This window comes from Sminthopsis crassicaudata, chromosome 1, assembly GCF_048593235.1.
Source record: "Sminthopsis crassicaudata isolate SCR6 chromosome 1, ASM4859323v1, whole genome shotgun sequence".
Classification (NCBI taxonomy): domain Eukaryota; kingdom Metazoa; phylum Chordata; class Mammalia; order Dasyuromorphia; family Dasyuridae; genus Sminthopsis; species Sminthopsis crassicaudata.
The window spans coordinates 439022726-439045803 of NC_133617.1; the positions used below are offsets into that span (position 1 = coordinate 439022726).

The 23078-nt window shown below is 34.4% G+C and overlaps 1 protein-coding gene across 1 annotated transcript in view; it reads left to right on the forward strand.

Moving 5' to 3' along the window:
- The first annotated feature begins 1648 nt into the window (after positions 1 to 1648).
- Positions 1649 to 23078, forward strand: part of TXNDC8 (thioredoxin domain containing 8) — a 57747-nt gene continuing 36317 nt past the window's right edge. Inside the window, exons 1-3 of the mRNA XM_074280633.1 lie at positions 1649 to 1757; positions 5555 to 5659; positions 19898 to 19957. Of these exons, the coding sequence (XP_074136734.1) occupies positions 1737 to 1757; positions 5555 to 5659; positions 19898 to 19957 (186 nt within the window). The 5' untranslated portion in view covers positions 1649 to 1736. The remainder of the gene's footprint in view (positions 1758 to 5554; positions 5660 to 19897; positions 19958 to 23078) is intronic.

Genomic DNA, 23078 nt, shown 5'->3' on the forward strand with positions numbered 1-23078 from the left:
GTAGGCCTTATTACCACTTTGGCTTAATCCTAATTCAACCTATCACTACCGCTCATTGGGTCCATTGCAACAGTTTCTTAATTGACCTCTCTGCTTTAAATCTCTGTCCTCTCTAATGTGTTCTCCACACAGAGGACAAAGAGTCTTAAAATCCAGATCACTCCCTTGCTCAGTGTTTCCTAACATCAAATACAAACTCCTCTTTGGCATTTAAAGCCTTTTACAATTTGGCTAAAGAGTTTGGGGATTCTGTTTGACTTCCAAAAAAGCATCTGATGTACAATAATGAGGGAAGGGGGCACAACTTTCAAGTCATTTAGTTGACAGGCACTGTCCCAGAAGTAGGAAGAAGCTCCTATATTGTAAATCAGTGTCACCAAAGCCAAATAGAAATAAAGGCCACTAAATTATACATAAGGATCCCTAAGAGCCATATTTTGAGTTAGAAAACCATATAGTTAATTATGTTTTGTTGTATTGATATTTATTTTGTCAAATATTTCCCAATTACATTTTTATCCCATTCTAACAGACTGGAGTATTCTGGGTCAGGTGTTTGATACCTTTGCTCTAAAAATCTGTTTCATATATGTTTTCCATGGCTGTACATATATAACTTCTATCAGGTTGCTATCCATCTTGGAGAGTGGGGACAGGAAGGAGAGAAAAAAAATTGAAACTAGAAATCTTTTTTAAAATTAATGTCAAAAATGTAATTGGAAAAAGTAAAACACTTTTTAAAAGAAGGAAAGAAATCTGCTTCATCTGAAAATTAATCTTGACCAGTTTCAGTTGATTAGGAAGCACCAAGATTCATTTCTTAGTATTTCCTAAACAAAAACAGGTGTCAGAGAAGGCCAGGCTGAATAGTAAAAGATGATTTTGGAGTTATGGCTAAATTTTAGGTCAAAAGCAGCTTCTCACTGTAGTTTCTCAATGGAGAAAATCTCCAGTCCTGGAAATGAAAATAGGAGGTTTTAGTTTTAATAGAAAAGGCTATTCTCTCAAGGTTATGAACAAAGCATTCAAAAGACTTTACTAAAGTTGTCATCAAGGTAAAAAAAGTTCCTTCTGGGCATTCACATCTTTTAAAAATACTTTCAAATCCAGAAGATGGCTTACATTTTAATAATTTTGAGCCATATTCATTTCAACTACATTGTCTAGTGTCTGTGGAAAATCTTATAATAATAAAGTTCACTTCCTTTCATGTTTCTCTAACATTCAGTGGGTTCTGAGAAATTAAAAGCCCTATCAGAGCAGTTCTCTTTTTGGTTAAGCAACTGAGTAAAATAATGAGATTCCTTCTACAGAAGATCTATATTTGAGTCATAATACCATGGAAATCTTATTACATACTATAATTATGACTTTGAGTGTATCTCTCAACCGCAAAAAGAATCCCATGACATATGAACCACTTTCTCCCTTTTATTCATTCACTACCCCAGGATATAGAAAGGTTTTAGGAAAATTGGTCAGGCAAATTAGCTAGGCTGCCCCTAGGGCCTTTAGAAAGTCTAAAATAGAAAGACCCTCTTTGAGTCCCACTTAGCTAAGTCACAATAAAACAGTAAAATGGATCCAAAGTCCACTGAAGTTCTAGATTCTAAGATGACGTATGTGGTGATGTCACAGAAACCTCAAGCCTGACTATTTAACAAGGAGCATACAATTGCCAGTGTTGGAAGCAGTGAGCAAATTTAGCCTGCAGTTTATTTTCCTTGGCAATCATTATGCAGAGCATTAAAAACATGGTAAGTGTTTGGTTTGAGTAGCTGTTTCTTAAAGACCTTTACTTTGGGTGCCCTGCAGAAGAGAAAAGAGAAAGACAATTTGATAGACTTAAAGATGGTTTCCTAGTGCAGCAGTTAGTGATTCTCATAGAAAAGTATGACACAGAGCCTTCCACATAATAGGCCCTCAAATAATTTTTATATTGAATTAAATGTCTTTTCAAAGTTATTGGTTATGTAGCGGACATCACAGAATCAGAGAAATAAGCACAGGCAGGAACCTCGGAAATCATGCAGTCCAATAGTCTCCTTTAGTCTATAAGGAAACTGAGGCAGGGGATATTTAAAGGATTTACCCAAGGATCACATAGGTAGAATTAAAGGCAGCATTCAAATAGGGGTCTTGATTCCAGAACCTATATTTTTTCCACGATATGTTTGTTTTTGATAGACTGTCTAGAAGAAATGGTTCCTCTGAAAAGTATCTAAAAGGCAAGTTATACAATAGTAATTTTTTATTTCCTGATTTTTCTACTTTCTAATTTTACCCAGGTCCTTCTGTGTCAAATATATAACCCACTGACCATTAGCTCAAGGGATAAGCAATCTTATATATATATAAAACAATCTCAATAAGTTAAATCTTTCTTTTGTTTCCCCCATCTAAAAGTAATTCCTTTATCTTCAAATTTCTCAAAGCACTTTTTCTGGATTAGTCTTTCATATTATAGTTATTGGTGTATATCTTTCTTCTTTCATCACTACAACCACTATCCTCAACTTCCCAATTCCTATCTCTAATTAATTGTAAATACTTTGAGATGGTATGTATTCAATAGCTAATTTTTTGTTTGTGATTTCAGTGCCTAGAATATTAAAAAAAAATTTAAGACCTGGATTTGTGATTTTATTGGTATATGAAAACTCCTAGTTTGGAAAATTTGTGCAGATTAGAATTCATTGTATACTATGGTTTTAGAGAGTTGCCTGAACCACTGAAAGGTTACATGACTAGCTTTTGCCTATAGAGCTAGTATTTATTATACTATTTTAGGTATATTAGACTTGGGTGTCAAAAAGACCTGAGTTCAAGTATAGACTAAGGTACTTACTTAACTGCATAACACTTGGAAAGCCAATTACTTTTCTTAGTCTCAGTTTCAAATGGCAATAATAAGATCTACTGTACTTACTTGGAAGGGTTGTTGTTGATGAGGTACTAGGGAACCTCAAAATGATGAGGTAACTTGAACCAAATCATGAGATAAATACCTAATAATGAAGTGTATATACCTCAATAGGATTAAATGAGGTCTAGTGGCAGGATTGGGGTACAGGGAGTCACATGGAGCTCCCCTGCAACCCCCTTAGGATTCGGTGCAAGGATACAAAGTTAAATCAGGTCTAGTGGCGGCGAGAGTCCCCTGTAAATGAATTTACAGGCCGAAAACCTAGATAGGTAAAAGATGTTTATTGCCAGGTTTGGAAGCAAGGTTAAGGTCTGGTTAGTAAAAAAGGCATTAGATAGAGGAAGATAGAAAAAAGCGGCGGGGACAGAGAATCTCTGATGCAAGCATCTTAGCTGGCATCTTTCAAATCTCTGAACCCAAGATGATTCTAGCTTTGCTCTTTTTTATCTGCTTGAATAAGTAATGGGCGGAGCTCAGGTTAATTCCTTGAAGGCCAGATTTTTGGCGGGCTTTATCCAAGCCAGCTCAGATCCAGTGGGGGGGCTGAGTACAGCCCAAACTAGTTCTGACCAGATCTTGTATCAAAGGGGTTGAAAACCCAAACCAATTGGGGGCTGGGTACAGCCCAAACTGGATCAGATACAGATCTTTTCCCTTAAAGGTAGATCAGACAAGGAATCTTAAAGGGGCTACGCCCCCTACATTGTGAGGACCAAATGAGATAATGCATATAAAGTGCTTTATAATTAATACATAGGTCTTCACAACTCCAAGGTTGGTCCTTTATACCTTATAATAAACTGCTTCTCCTAATCACTCATAATAAATATTTTTTTCAAATTTAGTTGACAAAACTCAACAATTTTTGTTGCAAATATTAAAGATCTATTTTCAAAATGCTAGTCCCTATTTTTGATTCTCTTTACTTTTAGTTCCAAGACTCTAAAAACTATCTTCTTGTGGTAATATTGAGTGCAACTATTTTGCCACTGATCTCTATATTTTCCACTTTAAGGGATACTTGATGTTATTTTTCAGTTGTTTCATTCATGTCAAACTTTTCATAATCCAATCTTAGTTTTTCTTAGAAAAAAATGCTAAAGTGGTTGGCCATTTCTTTCTCTAGTTCATTTTACAGATAAAGAACCTGAGGCAAAAATGGTTAAGTGACTTGCCTAAACCAGCAAGTATTTGAGGTCAGATTTGAAATCAGGGAGATGAGTCTTTCTGACTTTAGGCTGCGTGCACTGTCTACCAATTTGCCAGTAACTACCATGTTCTATCCCTTTGCAAAAGTGAATGAATGAATATTTTGAATACTATCTCTAAAAGATCACTGGCCTCTGCCCTAGAAAATAAGAAATAGAGGGTCAGTGCTTCTGGTTTTTTTACCACTGTTTCTTCAGTTTCCCATTTTACTGATTTTCTTGGGAAATTGCATAGATGATTTAATTGATTATCAGTCTAGGAACCAGTGTTAGGAAGGGTCAGGGTCTTTTGGATATATGGATCTATGCAAATAAATCTTTTGGATCTGGATCTATGAAAAACTCATCAAAGTTAAGGAAACTTGACTAATACTATAGCAAAGGATATTTATTTAGTAGGAATGCCAGTCAAGAGGAGTTCATTATGCTTTAGTAAATTTTTTTTTAAAATGCCTCTTCTCCAAATTCATATATTCAGTTAAAACATATATGGTTCCTGGGAAAATGCTCAAGTCCATGGTTTTTATCAACTTCCATTTGCATGAGAATATGAGAATGCATAAGTAACTTAAAGCATTAGCTCTGTTCTTTTTTTTTTTTTTTTTTTTTTTCTTTTTTTTGCTGAGGACTTGCCCAGGGTCACACAGCTAGGAAGTGTTAAGTGTCTGAGACTAGATTTGAACTCAGATCCTCTTGACTTCAGGGCTGATGCTCTATCCATTGCACCACCTAGCTGCTCCAGCTCTGTTCTTTTTTTAGACTTTGTTGGTACATTTGACAAGCATGGGGAAAATGGTGAAAATTTTGGAAAGGAAAAATTTTATTATTAATTCTCTCTTGCAAAATTATGGCAGTGTTATATACTTGATAGAAATAAGGAGGCAGCTTTTAAGCCCTGTTCTGCTACCAAGAAGCATTTATTAAGCATCCACTATGTGCCAGACACATATATAAAGGCTTTTTACATCCTATTGAAGTAGACAACAGGTACAAAAATAATTTTATTATCTGCATGATGTTAGGCAAGTCATATTACCTTGTTGCCCTCAATTTCCTCATATGCAAAATGATGATCTCTAAGATTCTTTCCCTAGTTGCAGCTGGATAGTACAGTGATTAGAGGACCAGCCTGGAATCAGGAAGATGAATCTTCCTGACTTCAAATCTGGCCTCAAACATTTATTTACTAATTCTATGACCCTGGGCAAATTACCTAATCCTGTTTGCCTCAGTTTCCTCATCTCTAAAATGAGCAATAGAAGAAAACCACAAACCATTCCAGTGTCTTTGCTAAGAGAAAGACAAATGGGCATCACAAAGAGTCTTAGGCAACTGAAACTGCTGAGAACAACAAAGTTCCCTTCCTCTGGACTTATGTATAGTTACTAAACACATTTTCTTATTTGCATACTTGTTTCAGCATGAATTTGAGAACTTTCTGAAGAGTGCTGGTTCCAAACTTGTTGTCGTTGATTTTTCAGCAAAATGGTGTGGTCCATGCAAAAGAATTGGCCCTGTTGTTCATGTAAGTATCATAAACCTCTCTCCTAAATTCTTAAGAGTATTTAAAGACTTTTGATATATTTCTTTGCCACACACATTTGAAAAATTCATATTGTTGTTATGAACCTTGTTTCCTGTAGTATCTCAGCAATTGAAATATAAGGTACTCATTTTTGTCTTTACATACTCAGCACCTAGCACTGTCTGTCACTTAGAACAATGCTTGATAAACACTTGTTACTTGTCTGATTGATTAATTAGAACTGAATAAAATATACCATGTTCCAAATTAAAATATGAAGTCATAAACCTTTTTTAAAATTTCTTTTTTATTTCTTTTTAAAAAACAATTCTATTATTTGTATTATGTTTTTGGTTTTACTTCACATTTACTTACAAACATATCTCTCTTACTCAACAAATCATCTCTTAAAAAAATGAAAGAGGAAAAGAAAAATTCAGCAAAACTTTTATCAATGTAAGTTTTTACTTTTACTTTTGCTTTTTTTTTTTTTTAAACCAATTGAATCTGTTAGCAAAGCCAATATTCCATAGTCATGGTTGCCCATTTCTGCAAAGAAGAAAAAGAGAGGTATTTTCTAAATTCTGCTGTGCAATGAAGTTTGATTATAATTACACAGCATTTAATTTTTGTTCTTCTTTCCTATTATTTTGTGGTAGCCTTTGTGTATATTGTTTTCATGGATCTACTCACTTTACTCTGCATTAATTCATATGTCTTCCTATACACCTTTAAATTAATTTTTGATATTTATTATGGATTTCCATTATATTAATGAGCCACAATTTGTTTAGCCGTCCCCCAATACAGAGGCATATATTTTTGTTTCCAGGTCTTTATTATCACAAAAAGAGCTGCTAGAAATATTTTGAGGTTTGGGATTTTTTTCTTTGTTTGAATTCCTTCATAGTTTATTCCTAGAAGTTAGATAGCTGGATCAAAGGCCATGTCACTTTGAGGTATCTTAGCCATTTTGATGACAAGTGGGGGCAAATAATTCCAAATTTAGTGCTGTTTTTTAATGAAAACTTTTGCAAAGAAATCTAAGATGTAAGGATATTACATGAACTTCCCTTCAAATTAGAACAATAAGCCTTTAGCAGAGCCACAAAAAAAAAAATGCTATAAAATACTAAATTGGACTATAGAGAAAGGTTGTAAAGAGTATAATTTAGTTACCTGGAGATTATTAAAACTTCAGCTTCATACCCTTCTCTTGAGAGAAATATGAATGATCTTCCCTAAATACAGAAGAATAGACCAGATGATTTTTTTTAAATTATTCAAATCTTTAAGTTGTTTTTTTTTTAATCACCTTCATCTCCAAATATATCTCTCCACACCACCACCACTCAAAAGCCATCCCTTATAATAAAGGTTACAAACGAGAAAAAAGTAGAGTGAAATTAAGCAACACATTGACCAAGCTGGATATTAAAGTGCCACCACTTTTATGGTCTCACATTTATGATATTGAAAGCCCAACCAATCCTAAAACCTGATTCTAGCAAAGAAAAGTGGGAGGTAAATCCTCATATCTCTTTTTATGAGCCAGTCTTTAACTCCAAAGTAGGGTGCATGTTTACCAGGGAATAATAAGTGGGTGTGTGGAGGCATCTACACAGTGAGTAGAGCACAGCCCTGAAGTCAGGAGGACCTGAGTGCAAATGTGGTCTCAGACACTTAACAATTCCTAGCTGTGAGACCGTGGGCAAATCACTTAATCTCAATTGCCTCAGCAGGAAAAAAAAAAAATAATAAGTGGGTGTGCAAGAAGAAAATATTAGAACTGAGGAGAGCAGCACAGCTGTTCAGTCAGTTTGCAGCTGATGCTTGCCTGTTGCTCTCATTTACCTGCCTGTCTGATGAAAGATCAGCCAGTCTTGGGCATTTCTCCCCAAGACAAGAGGCAGGAAGAAAAACACTTAGAAAAATCCCCCTCTGTATCCTCCCTTTCCGCCTCCACTGAATTAGCCACACAGACCTTGTATGCTCCCTGGCCAGAGTTCTGTATACTGCATAACAGGCACAGATAGGCCCTGCTTCTTTTGGAGCTGAAATCCTTCTAGGGCCTCAACCTCAGGAGAAGACAAGGTATAACATCTCCCCTACCCCTGGACAGCTGGGAAACAAACTGCTAGAACTTCTGGTAGAGCCTAGAGAGCAAAGGAAATTGTGAAATCCTGTTTTCCTGGAAGAAATTAACTGGGACACCCAGGAGTTAGTTATTTTCTATTTTTTGTTTGCTTTTTTTCCCCTCCTTTCCTATGCCTCACCCTCAGGGAAGAATGAATGTGCTTCACATTATGGTATAAAATGGGAAAGGAGTCCTTAATGGGCTTCCAAAGCCAGGGTGGATCAGAAGGGGACATGCTTCCTGATAATACAAATTCCTTGCTGCACCTCCCCCACCTACAGACCGAGCAAGGAGAGGCTGAGCAGAACAGATACCGTGGCAACAACAGGCCACCAGAGCTGGAGCATCTAGCATTTTGAGAGGAATGAATGTGGCTGCTCCTACTGCTGCTGTTGCCACTGCCACCACCAACTATGCCACTGGACAACTTGTGGCTTATGTAATCAACCACAGAACTCTCTCAAATCTACAATCCTGTTTTCAAGATCCAAACATATATTAGACAGTTTGGAGAGAAACAAAGCCTATTCACCATCAGGAAACTAGGGCATCCAGCCATCTCCCTTGGGGATCTCCCTTTTCTGTACCTGAAAAAGTCACCTTCCAGACCAGCCTCAATCCTTCCATAGCTCTTCCCCATAAATACATACACAGACACACACACACACACACACACACACACACACACACACACACACACAGGGAAGATGGAAATTCACAAGTAGAATATCAACAAAAATCTTTATATAACTGATTGAGTGGAATTGAAAAATGAATATCATGATTTAGTAAACCCTCTTTAATGATAGACTTCTTCCAGCTGAATCTTCATTTTATATGGTTCCTGGAACAGCCATTAAAACCGAGCATCAAAATAAAAGGCTTTTAAAACCACATCTTTGGGAATCACTGTATCACAAAGTATTAAATCATAATACAAAAAAAACAATGAAGCATATTCATTCACCCAAGCTCTTTTTTTTTTACTCTTTTTAAAAAACATACATTTTTAGTGAGAACAAAATGTTGTATAACAATATTTTAACATTTAAAATGTTTATATTCTCTTTATCTCATCCTTTTAAATATTTACTTTGTGTTATATTTGTTTTTTAGGGATAGAGGTTAGATTTATAATTTCACTGCAAACTCCCAAGTGAGGAAATTCCCTCTAGCACTCTCTCTGAAACATATAATCTTAAGAGAATTACTTAGAGTACTGAGAAGTTGTAACTTGTGTAAGATCACACCTAAAAATGTCAGAGGCAGGAACTGAACCTAGATCTTTCTGGCTCTCTCTATCCAAACCATTCTGTATTTTTAATATAATGTACATAACATATTGGTATAATTATTAATATATATATATCTTATAAATACATATGTATATTGGGGAGTGCATGCCCCCAATTTTTTGCTGACAAAGGTACAGAAAATTTTTAAATATATAATTTCTTAAATGATTTTTCAAGAGCCTTATCTGTCCTAAGATTCTGTCACATCAGAAAGATATACTAATGTACTGATCGCCACAGGCAATTACTCTCTACTTTCAGCTATTGGTTATTTGGTTACAGAACCCACTTATAAGAGATAGCTGCAAGATAACTTACTTCCTAGAACAGTACCTCCAAAGGGTCAGGCTCACTGCAGCTTCAGTGAAAGAACCAAGCTCTGAAATATTTCCCTATAGAGTATTCAAATTGCAAAAGAACTGCTTCTCCACATTAGGAACCAATGGGCTTTGTGATCTGTTAACTGGGAAAGTTGATACAGAGAGACAAGCTCCTGTCTCTGGGGAAATTTGTGCTTCACAGTCCCTTTTTGGATCAGATGCCATCTTTAGAGAAATGGTCTACATGATCCACATGTCTCTGTACTTCTTCAATAAAAAGACCACCCTTGAGCTTCCTAAGTAGAGTAATGAAAAAGAAGCTAGGCCTGGGAGGACAAGGAAGAGAATAATTGATTTGGAATGCAACAGTATCAACAGTATTCTTCCCAATAGTCCCAGGAGAAAGCTTTGGAGTAAGAGTTCTTAACCATTTTTGTCTCATAGGGACCTTTCAGCAGTCTAATGAAACCTGTGAACTCCTCAGAGTTTTTAAAAATATAAAATGGAATATAGTCCATTATAAAGGCAACTGATTATACTGAAATAGTTATCAAAATACATTTTTTTTTTAAAGATTAAAAGGTGTTGATTTGGAGAAAAGAATGTAAAAACTTAGGATCTACACAATAGAAAAAATTATAAGAATTTATAGAAGAAAAGAGAATTATAAGCTAATATGTGCTAGGATAGATTTGGAATTGAAAAGAACCCAAATTCAAACTCTGTACTTACTGGTTATATGGCACCCACTGCACAAGATTATTTTTTTTTTCTTTTTTTTTTTTTTCTGAGGCTGGGGTTAAGTGACTTGCCCAGGGTCACACAGCTAGGAAGTGTTAAGTGTCTGAGACCACATTTGAACTTAGGTCCTCCTGACTTCAGGGCTGGTGCTCTATCCACTGTGCCACCTAGCTGCCCCCACAAGATTATTTTTAATAGCTTTCTATTTTTCCAAATAAATGAAAAGAAAATATTCAACATTCACCTTTGCAAAACCTTGTGTTCCAAATTTTTCATTCCTCTCCCCCCCATAGCAAGTAATCTGATAAAGGTTAAACATGTGCAATTCTTCTATAACATACTTCCATATTCATCATGCTATGCAAAAAAAAATCTATTCAAAAGGGAAAAAGCATGAGAAAAAAAAACATAAACAACAACAAAAGGTGAAAATATTATGTTTTGATCCACATTCATTCTCCATACCTTTTTCTCTCTGGATGCATATGGTACTTTCCATCACAAGTCTATTGGAATAGCCTTAAATCATCTCATTGTTGAAAAGAACAAAGTCCATCACAGTTGATCATCACATAATCTCATAAGATTATTGTGAGAGTCAAATAAGATAGCATAAATAAAGTGTTTTGCAAACTTGAAAATGTAATTGTAAATGTATATGACTTTTTCTTTTTTGGCTGAGGCATTTGGGGTCAAGTGACTTGCCCAAGGTCATATAGCTAGAAGTATTAAGTGTCTGGGGTCAGATTTGAACTCAGGTCCTCCTGACTTCAGAGCTAGTGCTCTATCCACTTCACCATCTAACTGTCCCTATACATGACTTTTGTAGGACCATAGATTTAGAGATGAAGGGACCTTGGATTCATATAGTTGAGACCCCTTATTTTACAAATGAGAAACCTGAGATCCAGAGAGGTTTAGTAAATTATTCATGTTAGTATTAGAGGGAGTATATATGAACCTAGGTTTTTTGCACTTTAATGATAGCATCTGATTATCTCTACCTTATTGCATTTTTATTGGCCACCTGTTTCAAATTACTCTTCATAATGATTGGATTAGTTCACATCTTCTCCAAGAGTGCATTTCTCAAAAATTTCCCCATACCTTCCAACATTTGCCAAATTGAATAATATAATTTTATTCTCATTGTCTTGTCTGCTGATCACCTTCCCTTCTCTACACACTCTCCAGATTGTAGTGCCACTCTCTTCTGATTTCCCTCTTAGCTACCTGAGTATATCTTCTAAGTCTTCTTTGCTGCACACTATCATCCAGATTACACCCAATAACTGTAAGCATATCCCAAATCTGTGTCCTAGGTTCTGTTCTCTTCAATTAAAATTTCTATGTAGATTAGTCATAGATTGATAGTCTTTTTTTTTTTTTTTCTCCAAGCTCTAGTTGTAATCTAATTGCCTACTGAATATTTCACATTGATTGTGTCACAGGTAATTTTGGGTCATGTGATCATAAAGCTAGGGGAGTATATATTTTCTCCTGTCTTCATGACCTTTTAAAGCTCTCCAAAATAAAAATTATGCACAAGACAAGTCAATCTCAGCTGTCTTCAGAGACTAGCATACCACGGAACTGTAATGTGATAAAAATCCAGTGAACTAACAGAGAAGACAGCATCTCATCTACTGCCCAGCAAAAAGGTACAGCTACCAGAGCCAACTCAAGAGTTTATAACACGAAGTCTACTCCTCTCTCTTTCTCCTAGTCCCAGAAAATCAAAAGGCAAAAGCTTGATCTGAATGAGAAACTAACACGGCACCACTGTGAACTCAATATAACTCTGCCTGAGAACTAAAAAAGAGAGAGAAGTGGAGCAAGAAATGTTTGTGACTGTGTGGCATTTCAATAATCCTCAAGGGGAAAGTTTAGCATCCATCTGGAGATAATTGTCATTCTAGAAGTAACCTGGGGCAGACTTAAGCTGGCGAAATGTAAATTTCACAGCAAAGGAAGAAAATACTATGATTTTGATGTCAAGCCCCTAGAGAAACCTTAATCAAAAGGGAAGGAATGAGAAAGTCAGAAACAAGAGAAAAACAAATGTAAAAAAGACTGAAACTACCAAAGATTTCAGAAAGAAGAAAATTTTGTTAAAGCCTTGAGGTAATAGGGAAAGTATAGAAGAGAATATATCATCCAGATCTTCAAAAAAAAAGTCCAAGCATCTCACAACACATATTGCAACACACACACACACACACACACACACACACACACACAAAAGAATCAGCATCAGATAAGGAAGAGAAAAACATGGATTCCTAAAAGATCATAGAACTACAGCAAGATGTTGTTGGATACATACTTTAAAAGACAAATGTACCTCAAATGTACTTCAAATCCAGCACATCCAAAGCTGAAGTCAATTATCTTTTCCCCAAAACTTAGCCCTCTTCTGAATTTTGCTATTGCTGTTAAGAATGCCATTATTTTTTTTAATGACCCAAGTTTGCAACTCAGCATCACTCTTTACTCCTTAATATCATCCCACATATCTAATCACTATAATACATACCCATAATTTTTTTTTCCTTCCAACTCCTCCATTTGGCAGGCACAATATACATTCAGAAGCAACCTCAACTTAATGTGGTATTGTGTACTATCAGTTCATATAGTATATACATAGGATGTTATAATAAGTAATTAAAAAGGGAAAGTTAAAAAGATTCAGAGTTCCTATTAGTCACCCCTGGTTCTATATGCCATATAAAGTAGGTCTAAAGATTCTTAGTTTTCTCTTTCATTCTTTCATGATTTATCATTTTCTATAAGGATTTTTCATTGATATTAGTTCACTTATAGTTCTCTAAATATATTTTGCTGTTACAGCAATTCAGATCTTAGCATAGTATTTGGCACATAATAGATGTTTAGTAAATACTTGGTGACATAATTTGAATTGGCAGTGTCTACTTATGGCAGACTCTATACCAAAGAACTAGGGAACTATTTTCCATAACTCTTTGGGCAAGAAAAATATTTTTGTTGTTTAGCCTCCTAAACTAGTTCTTGATACAACAAAGTTACGATGGGAATGGAAAAAGTCTTGGACATTGTCAAATTGTTTAATATCAAAGACTGACACCGTCTCATCTTTGAAAATGACATTAAAGAATAAGCATTAAAAAAAAAAAAGGAGTAGCAGCATTAATATCTGCTTTGCTGTTGAACCCTAAGGAGTATGATGGGGCCTTTCCATAAAGCTTGCCCCTGAAACCTTACATATGTGTTATTTCCCCTATAACAGTTCTTTTTAAGAAGTGAGACTTGCCTTCTCTATTTATGTCCCCAGTTCTTAGGATAGTGTTTTGAAGAAAGAAGGGATTTCATTTATTCAATTCATGGAACTGGAAAAAAATAGTATGGTAGAAACTAAGCATAGACCAACATTTCATACCTTATACCAAGATAAGATTAAAATGGATTCATGATTTAGCCATAAAGGATTTTACTACAAGCAAATTAGGAGAACAAAGGATAGTTTACCTGCCAGATCATTGGAGAAGGGAGGAATTTATGACTAAACAAGAAATAAGGAACATTATGAAATGCAAAATGGATAATTTCGATTACATTAAATTTAAAAGATTTTGCAAAAATAAAATCAATGCAACCAAGAGTAAAAAGGAAGCAGAAAGCTGGGAAACAATTTTTACTACCAGTGTTTCTGATAAGTCAAAGCCTCATTTTAAAAATATATAGAGAATTTTGTAATTTATAAGTCAAATTTATGAGAATACAAGTCATTTCCCAATTGATAATTGGTCAAAGGATATAAACAAACAATTTTCAGATGAAAAAATTAAAGCTATCTATAGTCATGAAAAAAATTCTCTAAATCACTATGGATTAGAGAAATGAAAATTAAAATAACTTTGAGGTAACACTTCACACCTATGAAATTGCCTAAGATGACAGAAAAAGATAATGATAAATGTTGGAGGGAATATAGGAAAACTGGAATGATAAGGCATTGCTGGTAGAGTTATAAACTGATCAGCCATTCTGGAAAGCAATTTTGAACTATGCTCAAAGAGCTATAAAACTCTACATACTCTTTGATCCACAAGGTCCGTATGCCACAGAGATCATAAAAGAGGGGAAAGGAACCACATGTACAAACTTGTTCATAACAATTCTTTTTGTGGTGGCAAGAAATTAGAAACTGAGTGGATGTTCATCAATTAGGGAATGGCTGAATAAGTTATCCTATGTGGAGAAAATTTTTCTATAAGAAATGATGAGTTTCTGCCAGTGGAGAACTGGGAAGTAGAAATGTTGATAAAGAAGAGAAAGAAAGCTGTTACAATAGAAATGAATGAGTCAGTTCAGTTGACCTTTGCACTTCAATACTTAAATTTCTTTACCAAAATCACTCTACTTTTTTCTACAGTAACACTTAGTATGTCTGTAGATGTACTGCTTGTTGTAGAGTATAAAATTGCAGATATGGGACTCTTAACCTGGCTCCCAAGATTGAGAATGAATGAGGATCTTAAACATACTCCATTTCTAAGAAGATAAGGGGGGAAAAGCTCTTTTAAAGAGAATTACTTTTGAGATATTTGCAAATATGTTTAATTGTTAAGTCTTTTCAATCTTAACTTTTCTATTTGTACCTCTAGGTACATAAATATGTAGATAACTTTCTGTAAATATAGTACTTCTCTCCACATAATTTGTTTTTAAAAATCCGAAGTTGAATCTTAATACTATTATCATAGACTATGCCTTATTTAGAAATTCTATTTTAGATGTTTTTATACCAAAAGACTCTTTTTGTAATTCTAACAGATAAAGGGGATGTATTCAATTTAAATAAAGTTGTATAGGAATTGAGCTCTTCACAGAGAAGTGTCTTCAAACAGGACCCTGCTTTGCTGCAAAAATCTTCATGGATTCTCAACTTTAGCTATTATAAAAATTACTTGCCAATATTTTTATTTTTCACCCTAAAACTTTGAATATGAAGCACTGTGGAAATAAAATTTAAAAGGACATTATTTCAAAAATAATTTCAGAAAATTATGGAAAGACTTATATGAACTGATGCTGAGTGAAATGAGCAGAACCAGGAATACATTGTAGACAGTAACAACAGTATTGTATGATGATCAACTTTAATAGACTTGGTTCTCAGCAATTCAGTGATCCAGGACAATTCCAATAGAAAACACCATAAATATCCAAAGAGAGAACTATAGAAACCAAATCCATATCATTTTACTTTGCTTTTTGTTCTTTTCCCCTTTCATTGAATCTTCTTTCCTAATGTGATTAATATGGAAATATGTTAAAAAGGATTGTGCATGTACAACCTATATTGGATTGCTTGCTGTCATAGGGAAAGGAGAGATAAGGGAAAGAGAAAAGAAAAAAATTTGGAACTAAAATCTTATAAAAATAAATTTTGAAAACTCTCCTTACATGTAATTGGAAAAATAAAGTACTATTGAAATTTTTAAAAATTGAAAAGAGAAAAAAATTAAATTGTGATCTTTGACCCCATATAGAGTCTTATAACTGAAGGTGAGAGTTACCAAATTATAATTTCTTATCAATAAATGTTTGATTTGTATACCTATTTATCAGAGAAGCATAAAAATTTCTTGGGCAAAAAGGAATCACAAATGGGAAACATTTAAAAAATCTTAGTTTAGACCAGTCTCTGCTCTATAGATTTTTGCCAAACCTTCATACCTTTCCCTAACAAGATTCACACTCTCCTGGGAATAAGTAGAGAATGTAAACATATAATTAGATTCAAACTTTATGCAAATAAATAGTAATTTAGAAGAGAGGCATTAACCTCAGGTAAAATTTGGAAAGGCTTCTTATAGGTCCTATTTTCAGGGCTTCTTAAACTTTAAGACAATTTGACTGGAATGTATGGAATAGAAGAAAAATGTGTTGATCTGCCTGAAAGGATAGGCTGGAGCCTAACTGTGAAGAGCTTTAAATGCCGAAGAGAAGCAATAATAGGGAACCACTTGAAAGACCAATTAAAAGAATATTGTTCCTAGCTGTCAAAATGTGCATACCCTTTGATCCAGCAGTGTTTCTATTGGGGCTTATAAACCAAAGAGATCTTAAAATAAGGGAAAGGGACCCACATGTGCAAAAATGTTTGGGGCAATCCTTTCTATAGTGGAAACTGAGTGGATGCCCATCAGTTGGAGAATGGCTGAATAAGTTATGGTATATGAATATACTGGAATATTATTGTTCTATAAGAAATGATCAGCAGGATAATTTCGGAGAGGCCTGGAAAGACTTGATAAACTGATGCTAAGAGAAATGAGCAGAACCAGGAGATTCTGGTTACATGGCAACAAGATTATACAGTGATCAATTCTGATGGATGTGGCTCTTTCAGGCTAGTTTCAATGATCTTGTGATAAAGAAAGTCATTTAAACCCAGAGAGGACTGTGGGAATTGAGGGTGGATCACAACATGGAATTTTCACTCTTTTAGTCATTGTTTGCTTGAATTTTGCTTTCTTTGTCATTTTTTTCCCTTTTTGATCTGATTTTTCTTGTATAGCAAGATAATTGCATAAATATGTATGCACATATTGAATTTAAAATCTATTTTAACATGTTTAACATATATTGGATTGCTTGCCATCTAGGGCAGGGTGTGGGGGAAGGGAAGAAAATCTGGAACACAAGGTTTTGCAAGAATCAGTGTTGAAAAATTATCCATGCATATGTTTTGCATTAATTAAATTAATAAAAAAAAAAAAAACCTCTTAATGGAAGTGGGAAGTGTCTTGGTGTTATGTGTTGTACATTTTCAGATTTTTTCAATGTATCAATCAATTGACTTTTTCCCCTCTACAACATTATTTATTATATGAGATGGTCCTCCAGAAGGGGAAGGAATAATTGTGATAATTATGGTAATATAAGAAACAAAAAATATCAATTAAAAATATTAACTTCAGTCTAATATTCAGTTTAGCCTGAATTAGGCTGGTTGTGGCCAGAGAAAACTGAACGGAAATAAAGCAATTTATATGAATGTATTAAGCAGGACATTGTATAACAATTATGATTTTTAAAAACAAACAAAACACAATCCTCTGATCTACTTTGGACTCTGTAGACAGGTGCCACAGCTGTCCTTACTAGGTTGCTGGGCAACCATCCTTTTTAAATAGAAGAGACACTCCTGAGGCTTTTGCTGTAACTACTAAGAGACTGAGAAAGAGCAATGCTGCAAGCCTTGATATTGGTCAAAAGAAGAAAAATTTAATGGACAATATTTCCTTTATGACACATGAATCTTTCTAGAGGATTTCTCAAGGGGGGGAAAATCTATGTTGGCTAGATCCCAGGCCCTTAAGTGCTTGCTGATTCAATTTGACTTTTTTAATTGAACTTAGTAGGAGCTGAATGTACCCTTTCAGAAAGCCAGCTTCCTCTGTTTAATTTTTAAAAAAGGTTTTCCCATCCATCTCATTGACCATGATGTGAAATGTATTCCCCTAAATATGATGCAAATATGATTCAAGGTCCTTAAGGCATGGGAGATTGGATGGTGCAATTTCCCTGATTTTCTGTGAAGTTTTGAACAAGTGATGCTGACCTTGATATTGTATTTGCTTCCTCAGTAGTAATTTGTCAACAATGGAATTATTTTAAAGTATTTTTAAGGATAATACCATTTATAGTGTAATTAACATGGTATTTGATAAGGAAGAGAAAGTTAATACTTGGGAAAGCTAACACTATTAAATTGGAATTTTAACCCATATTGATCACATGGAATAATTCTTATCTTATTATTTTAGATTCTCCCTCCCCCTAGTATTATTCTCTACCACTTAGAGAGCAGCTACTTAGAGATCTGTTTTAGAGAATTGCTTCAGATGATAAGGACCATACTACACACACAGTTCTCATTAAGTTGGGAGAGGCTTGTTTTTACTTTTGTTGTTTTTAAATTACAAGGTCAATTTATATACTAAAATCTATCATTAACCAAAAAAATTATGAAACTTGAAAATCTTTGAACAATGTGAGATGTTTTTGTGTTAGCAAAAAATCTAGAAGCAAATTAACTACCCATTGATTGGGGACTGACTGAAATAAATTGTGGTATATGAATAGAATATCATTGTACCCTAAGAAATAATGAATATGAGTAGTTCATATAAATTTGGAAATATGTGTATAAATTAATGCAAACTGAAGTAAATCAAACTAAGAGAATCGTATATAAAATATATGGAACACACAATTCAGATTCATGATAGAATGGCCATTCATCATTTTAGAGGACTAACAATGAAATATATTCCCTTTCCCTTAATAGAGAGGTGATAGACTCTAGAAGTAGAACACGATTAATATGGTCATGGTCTGTTTTATTTAACTTTGTTACAAGGTTAGGTTCTGGATCTGGGTGTTGGAAGAAGGAGGGGAGAATATTGAGAAGTAACAACATGTAGAAAAAAGACAACATTAAAACATAAAAAGAAAAAAACACATGTCAATATTATTCCAATTTATTTATCAAGGAAACAGGATGCCATCATTCAATTCAACACACATTGATTTAGCACTTACTTTGTCTAGTGGGAAGAAGGGGTGGGCAAGAAATTAGGGTTTTGTCCTACTGATTAGGGAAGTTGTTGAGGTCTTAGAAATCCTCTACTAGAAAAAGAAGTACAGGGTCTGAAACTTGCCCAGAATAAATCAAAAGTCAGTTTCAGAATCAAAGCTTCTCACATGCACCAAAATCCAAGGGGCTAAATGGCAAATATAAAACTGGGTACAGAAATGGATATTTAAACCGAAGGAATTAATATAAGATCAGAAAATGTGTGGATGAGCTGACTACTTCCTGATTAAGTCTGTTCCTCTGGAAACTCTATCCTTTTCTTCTCAGTGGTAAGGGTGGGATTTCCTCCTTGGCATGCTGCATTAGAGCAGCTGTAGGATTGGACACCTAGTGCTACAACAGATACCACAAGGTATACAAAAACCCTCTAACATATAGTATGGGAAGTGTAACCTTATAATCTCATTGGAAAAGCAAGACATCCTAAAATATCACAAAGCAAGATTTATGGCAAACATTTTTAATATGACAAATGGTTTTATATGGCAATCATCAAAAGAAATAGAGACAATAGTGTCAAAGGACACTATTGCCTCCTGAGGTTAAGTGACTTGCCCAGGGTCGTTCAGCTAGGAAGTGTTAAGTGTCTGAGATAGATTTGAACTCAGGTCCTCCTGACTTCAGGGCTGGCACTCTATAAGACACCATTTGTAAAGAAAGATTCACATAGGTTCAAGTTAGCTAACTGGTAGCGGCGTCAGAACTTTTATCCAGATTCCTTGATACCAACTCTAGACCTTGAGCATATACTTGAATGACACTTTGGTTTAGAAGTTCAGTGTATCTTAACAGTGCCCTGAGAGAGCTATGTTATTCCTAGGAAATCTGTCCAAACTAGATAGCATTAAAATAGCAATTATGCATAGTAGATTGTAATCTCTTCAAGGGCAAGAACTATTTTTTGCCCTTCTTTATATCCTTAGAGCTTGGTACAGTACATGGCACATACAGGGGCTTAATAAATGCTTATTGACTATTGATTAAATCTAAGATCATTTGATTGATGTTAAAAAGTTCCTCTTAACACTTCTGATATTTGTTACTATAAATATACAGTGTACTAATTATGGATTCTTCCATTTCATTTTTAAGGAAATGGCTATGAGATATGAAAATGTAATATTTGCCAATGTGGATGTGGATGCTGCAGCGGTAAGACATTTAATCCCTGCCCCTCTTCTAAAATAAGGTCTACTTATAAAGTATGCTGAATGTCTTGCCTTATATATTATAAATCCACAGAATCTCAAAATTGGGAGGATCACAGTGTGGTCCAATCCAAAGGTAAAAAAGCATCTCTTCTATACATACCCATCCAATAGTCATTCATCCTTTTCTTGAAGACCTCCACTGGGGAAAAAGAGGATAATCTACTACTCTTCCAAAACAACCAATTATACTTTGGGATTTTAAAAAAAGTTTTGTTAGGAAATTATTTCCCTTCCGAAGCCTGAATTTGCATCTTTGCAACTTGTACTTTTTCCCTCACAGTTCTGCCCAATAACCCTTCAGATACTTAAAGACAGTTCTTATGTTCTACCACCACCCCCTATTTGTTTTCTGGTAAACAACTAACTGCCTGTTATAGTCTCACTAGATTAAACACATTTCCCTGTAAGAAGTGAGTTCAGTTTTAATTGTAAGGAAATGTATTAGTTCATTCTTTATCAAACTGTAATGAAAACTTCTTATAGTGCTTGCATATATGCTATACTATATAAGGATACTGGCCTTACCAATGTGATTTCATAGATAAGGACCCTCCCTCTATCAAGGAAGATTGCCATCTTCTCCAAAACATCTAGTCCTACTGAGTTACTTAGAGCATCAGGACTTTAAGTTATTTGCCCAGAGTTTTATTTATCAGAAGCAGGTCTTTAAATCTGATCTTCTGGATTCTAATGCTAGGTCTCTATCCACAAGGCTATGCTACCTCATATTTTACTATACATTATATGCTTCTATACATCCTAAGACATTTCAATAAAGACAAAAAATATTTTATTATTTCTTGCCCTATGAATGGAGGAAAGAAAGGGAAAGGGACAGTTGCTAATTGTATTTATTTTATACAGTTTTGAAGGTTTTCTCAAAATTCTTTAGCTCTTTTTTTCTAATTCTTATGCATGAAAAAAAGCTATTGTTATCTTCTCACCAAAAATATAATATTAGAGAACTGGGGAGATCTCAGTGGTATACAATTTCTTTACAAAATATCCTATGTAATATTCATTCATTTTAGCTAGAAAAAAATTTGATCAGTCATTTACAGTGGATTATTCTACTTAAAACAAAAGAATCAAGTACATTTTGTGAAAGTATGTTGACTCATCATCTGTGATTTATTAATTGAGATTATGAAACAATTTGGAGTCTCTCAAAGTCACTAACATAATTAGTTAGGATGCAGAAAGATGATCATATTTCAAGCTTCTTCCAACAATGCTAACAACTCATTGGAAATATCTTAATTTCTCTTCAAGTCAGCCAAATCAAGTACTATCCAGTCAGATTGAGGTTCTAGCAGTATTCTCTCTTAGCCATTTGAAGTTAAATACAAAATATTCTCTTCTGATGACTTTATTGGTTTAATGTCTGCAGTTGCTAATATGATGAAGTTTCAGTTCATTTCAACAATACTTTGTATTAGCTCAAAAGTTTCAAATACAAACAAAAGAAATCATTCCTGCCCTCAAGGATCATTTTGCTGTAATATCCTACATTCTACAAGAAGCCTTTCTTAATCTAATTTTAGTGCCTTCTCTCTATTTATAATTCCCAATTCATCCTTAACATAACTTGCTTCTCCAGTTGTTTTCATATTGTCTTCACAGTTAGAGTCCAAGAGAACATGAACCATGATTTTTTGTGCTTTCTTTTTAGTTTAGTTTTCTTTTTGGGGGGGGGGGTACCCTTTTTCTATCCTAAAGCTTAGAATAGTGTTTGGCATGTGTTAATATTTCTATTGCCTCTAAGATAGAATACCAACTTCTCAATCCTGAATTTAAAGCCCTACAGAATCTGGGTCCCATTTAACATTTCAGTTTCATTTTATATGACCCCCCCTACTCCATATACTCTCCATTGTAGTCGAAGCTTCCTAATAGCTGTGATGGGTATTCCATCTTCTGCACCAGGCCTGTCCTGCAGCCTTGGATTATACTCCCATCTCTTTATCTTTTCCATTTCTTAAAATCCCTGACTTCTTTCCAAGTCTCAGGTCAAGAGTTGTCTTTTAATACCCACAATTATTAGTATCCTGTTCTTTCTCTTCAAATTATCATGCATGTATATATTCATTTGGATATTATACCATATATCCCCACACACCCCAAGTAGACTGTCTTCTTGCCTTTGAGGCCAGCTTTCTCGTTCATCTCACTGAATATTTCTGAGAATTTCCCATTATTTATTTATTTATTTACTTATTTTTGTTTTGTTTTGTTTTGTTTTAGAGGCTTGCCCAGGGTCACACAGCTAGTAAATATCTGAGTTGGCATTAGAACTCAAGTTCTCCTGATTCTGTCTACAATGTTCTGTCTACTTTACTACCTCAATGCCCCTGCTTTTTGGTGGAGTTTTTTTTTTTTTTTTTTTTTTTTAATTAACTCTGCTGATCATAAACTTCGGTTTGTTCTTTGTAGAAGAGAGAATTCATTGTTTATAATTAGAATGAGATATAATTTTTTAAAATGTCCCACATTCCAAATTCAATTTTTGAACCAACATAAATCCACAACTTTAAATGGCATTTGTCTTGCTTTTTTGAAGTAAACAAGTTTGTCATTCTTATATAAAATGTTGAATCTGTTTTTCATTAATCAAAACTGCTCAAATAGTATTGGCTCAGTAGAAACTCTGAGTCTCAGTTTCGAGTAACTATTAAAATAGGAAGGAATAATAACTAATAATAACTACCTACTTTAGAGAGTGGCTATAAAGCTCAAATGAGAATATATATATATATATGTATATATGTATATATATACATATATATATATATATATATATATATATCTTCTATGAATTTTTTACTATTATCAAATTTGAATGTAGTCTTATCTCTTACTAATTTCAAGGCTATGTAAGGTATATCCCAGAAAACCCTTATAAGGTTGGATAGAATGGAACTCTCTATCTCCCCTCCTAAGTGCTTCTCCCATTATTAACCCCATCATGTGGAAAGATAATTTGCTGAATGTGTGAAGTATTTATATAGGACTGGCACAGTTTCTTGGTTTTCAAGCTGCAAGGAATTGTTGGAGGGCAGGAA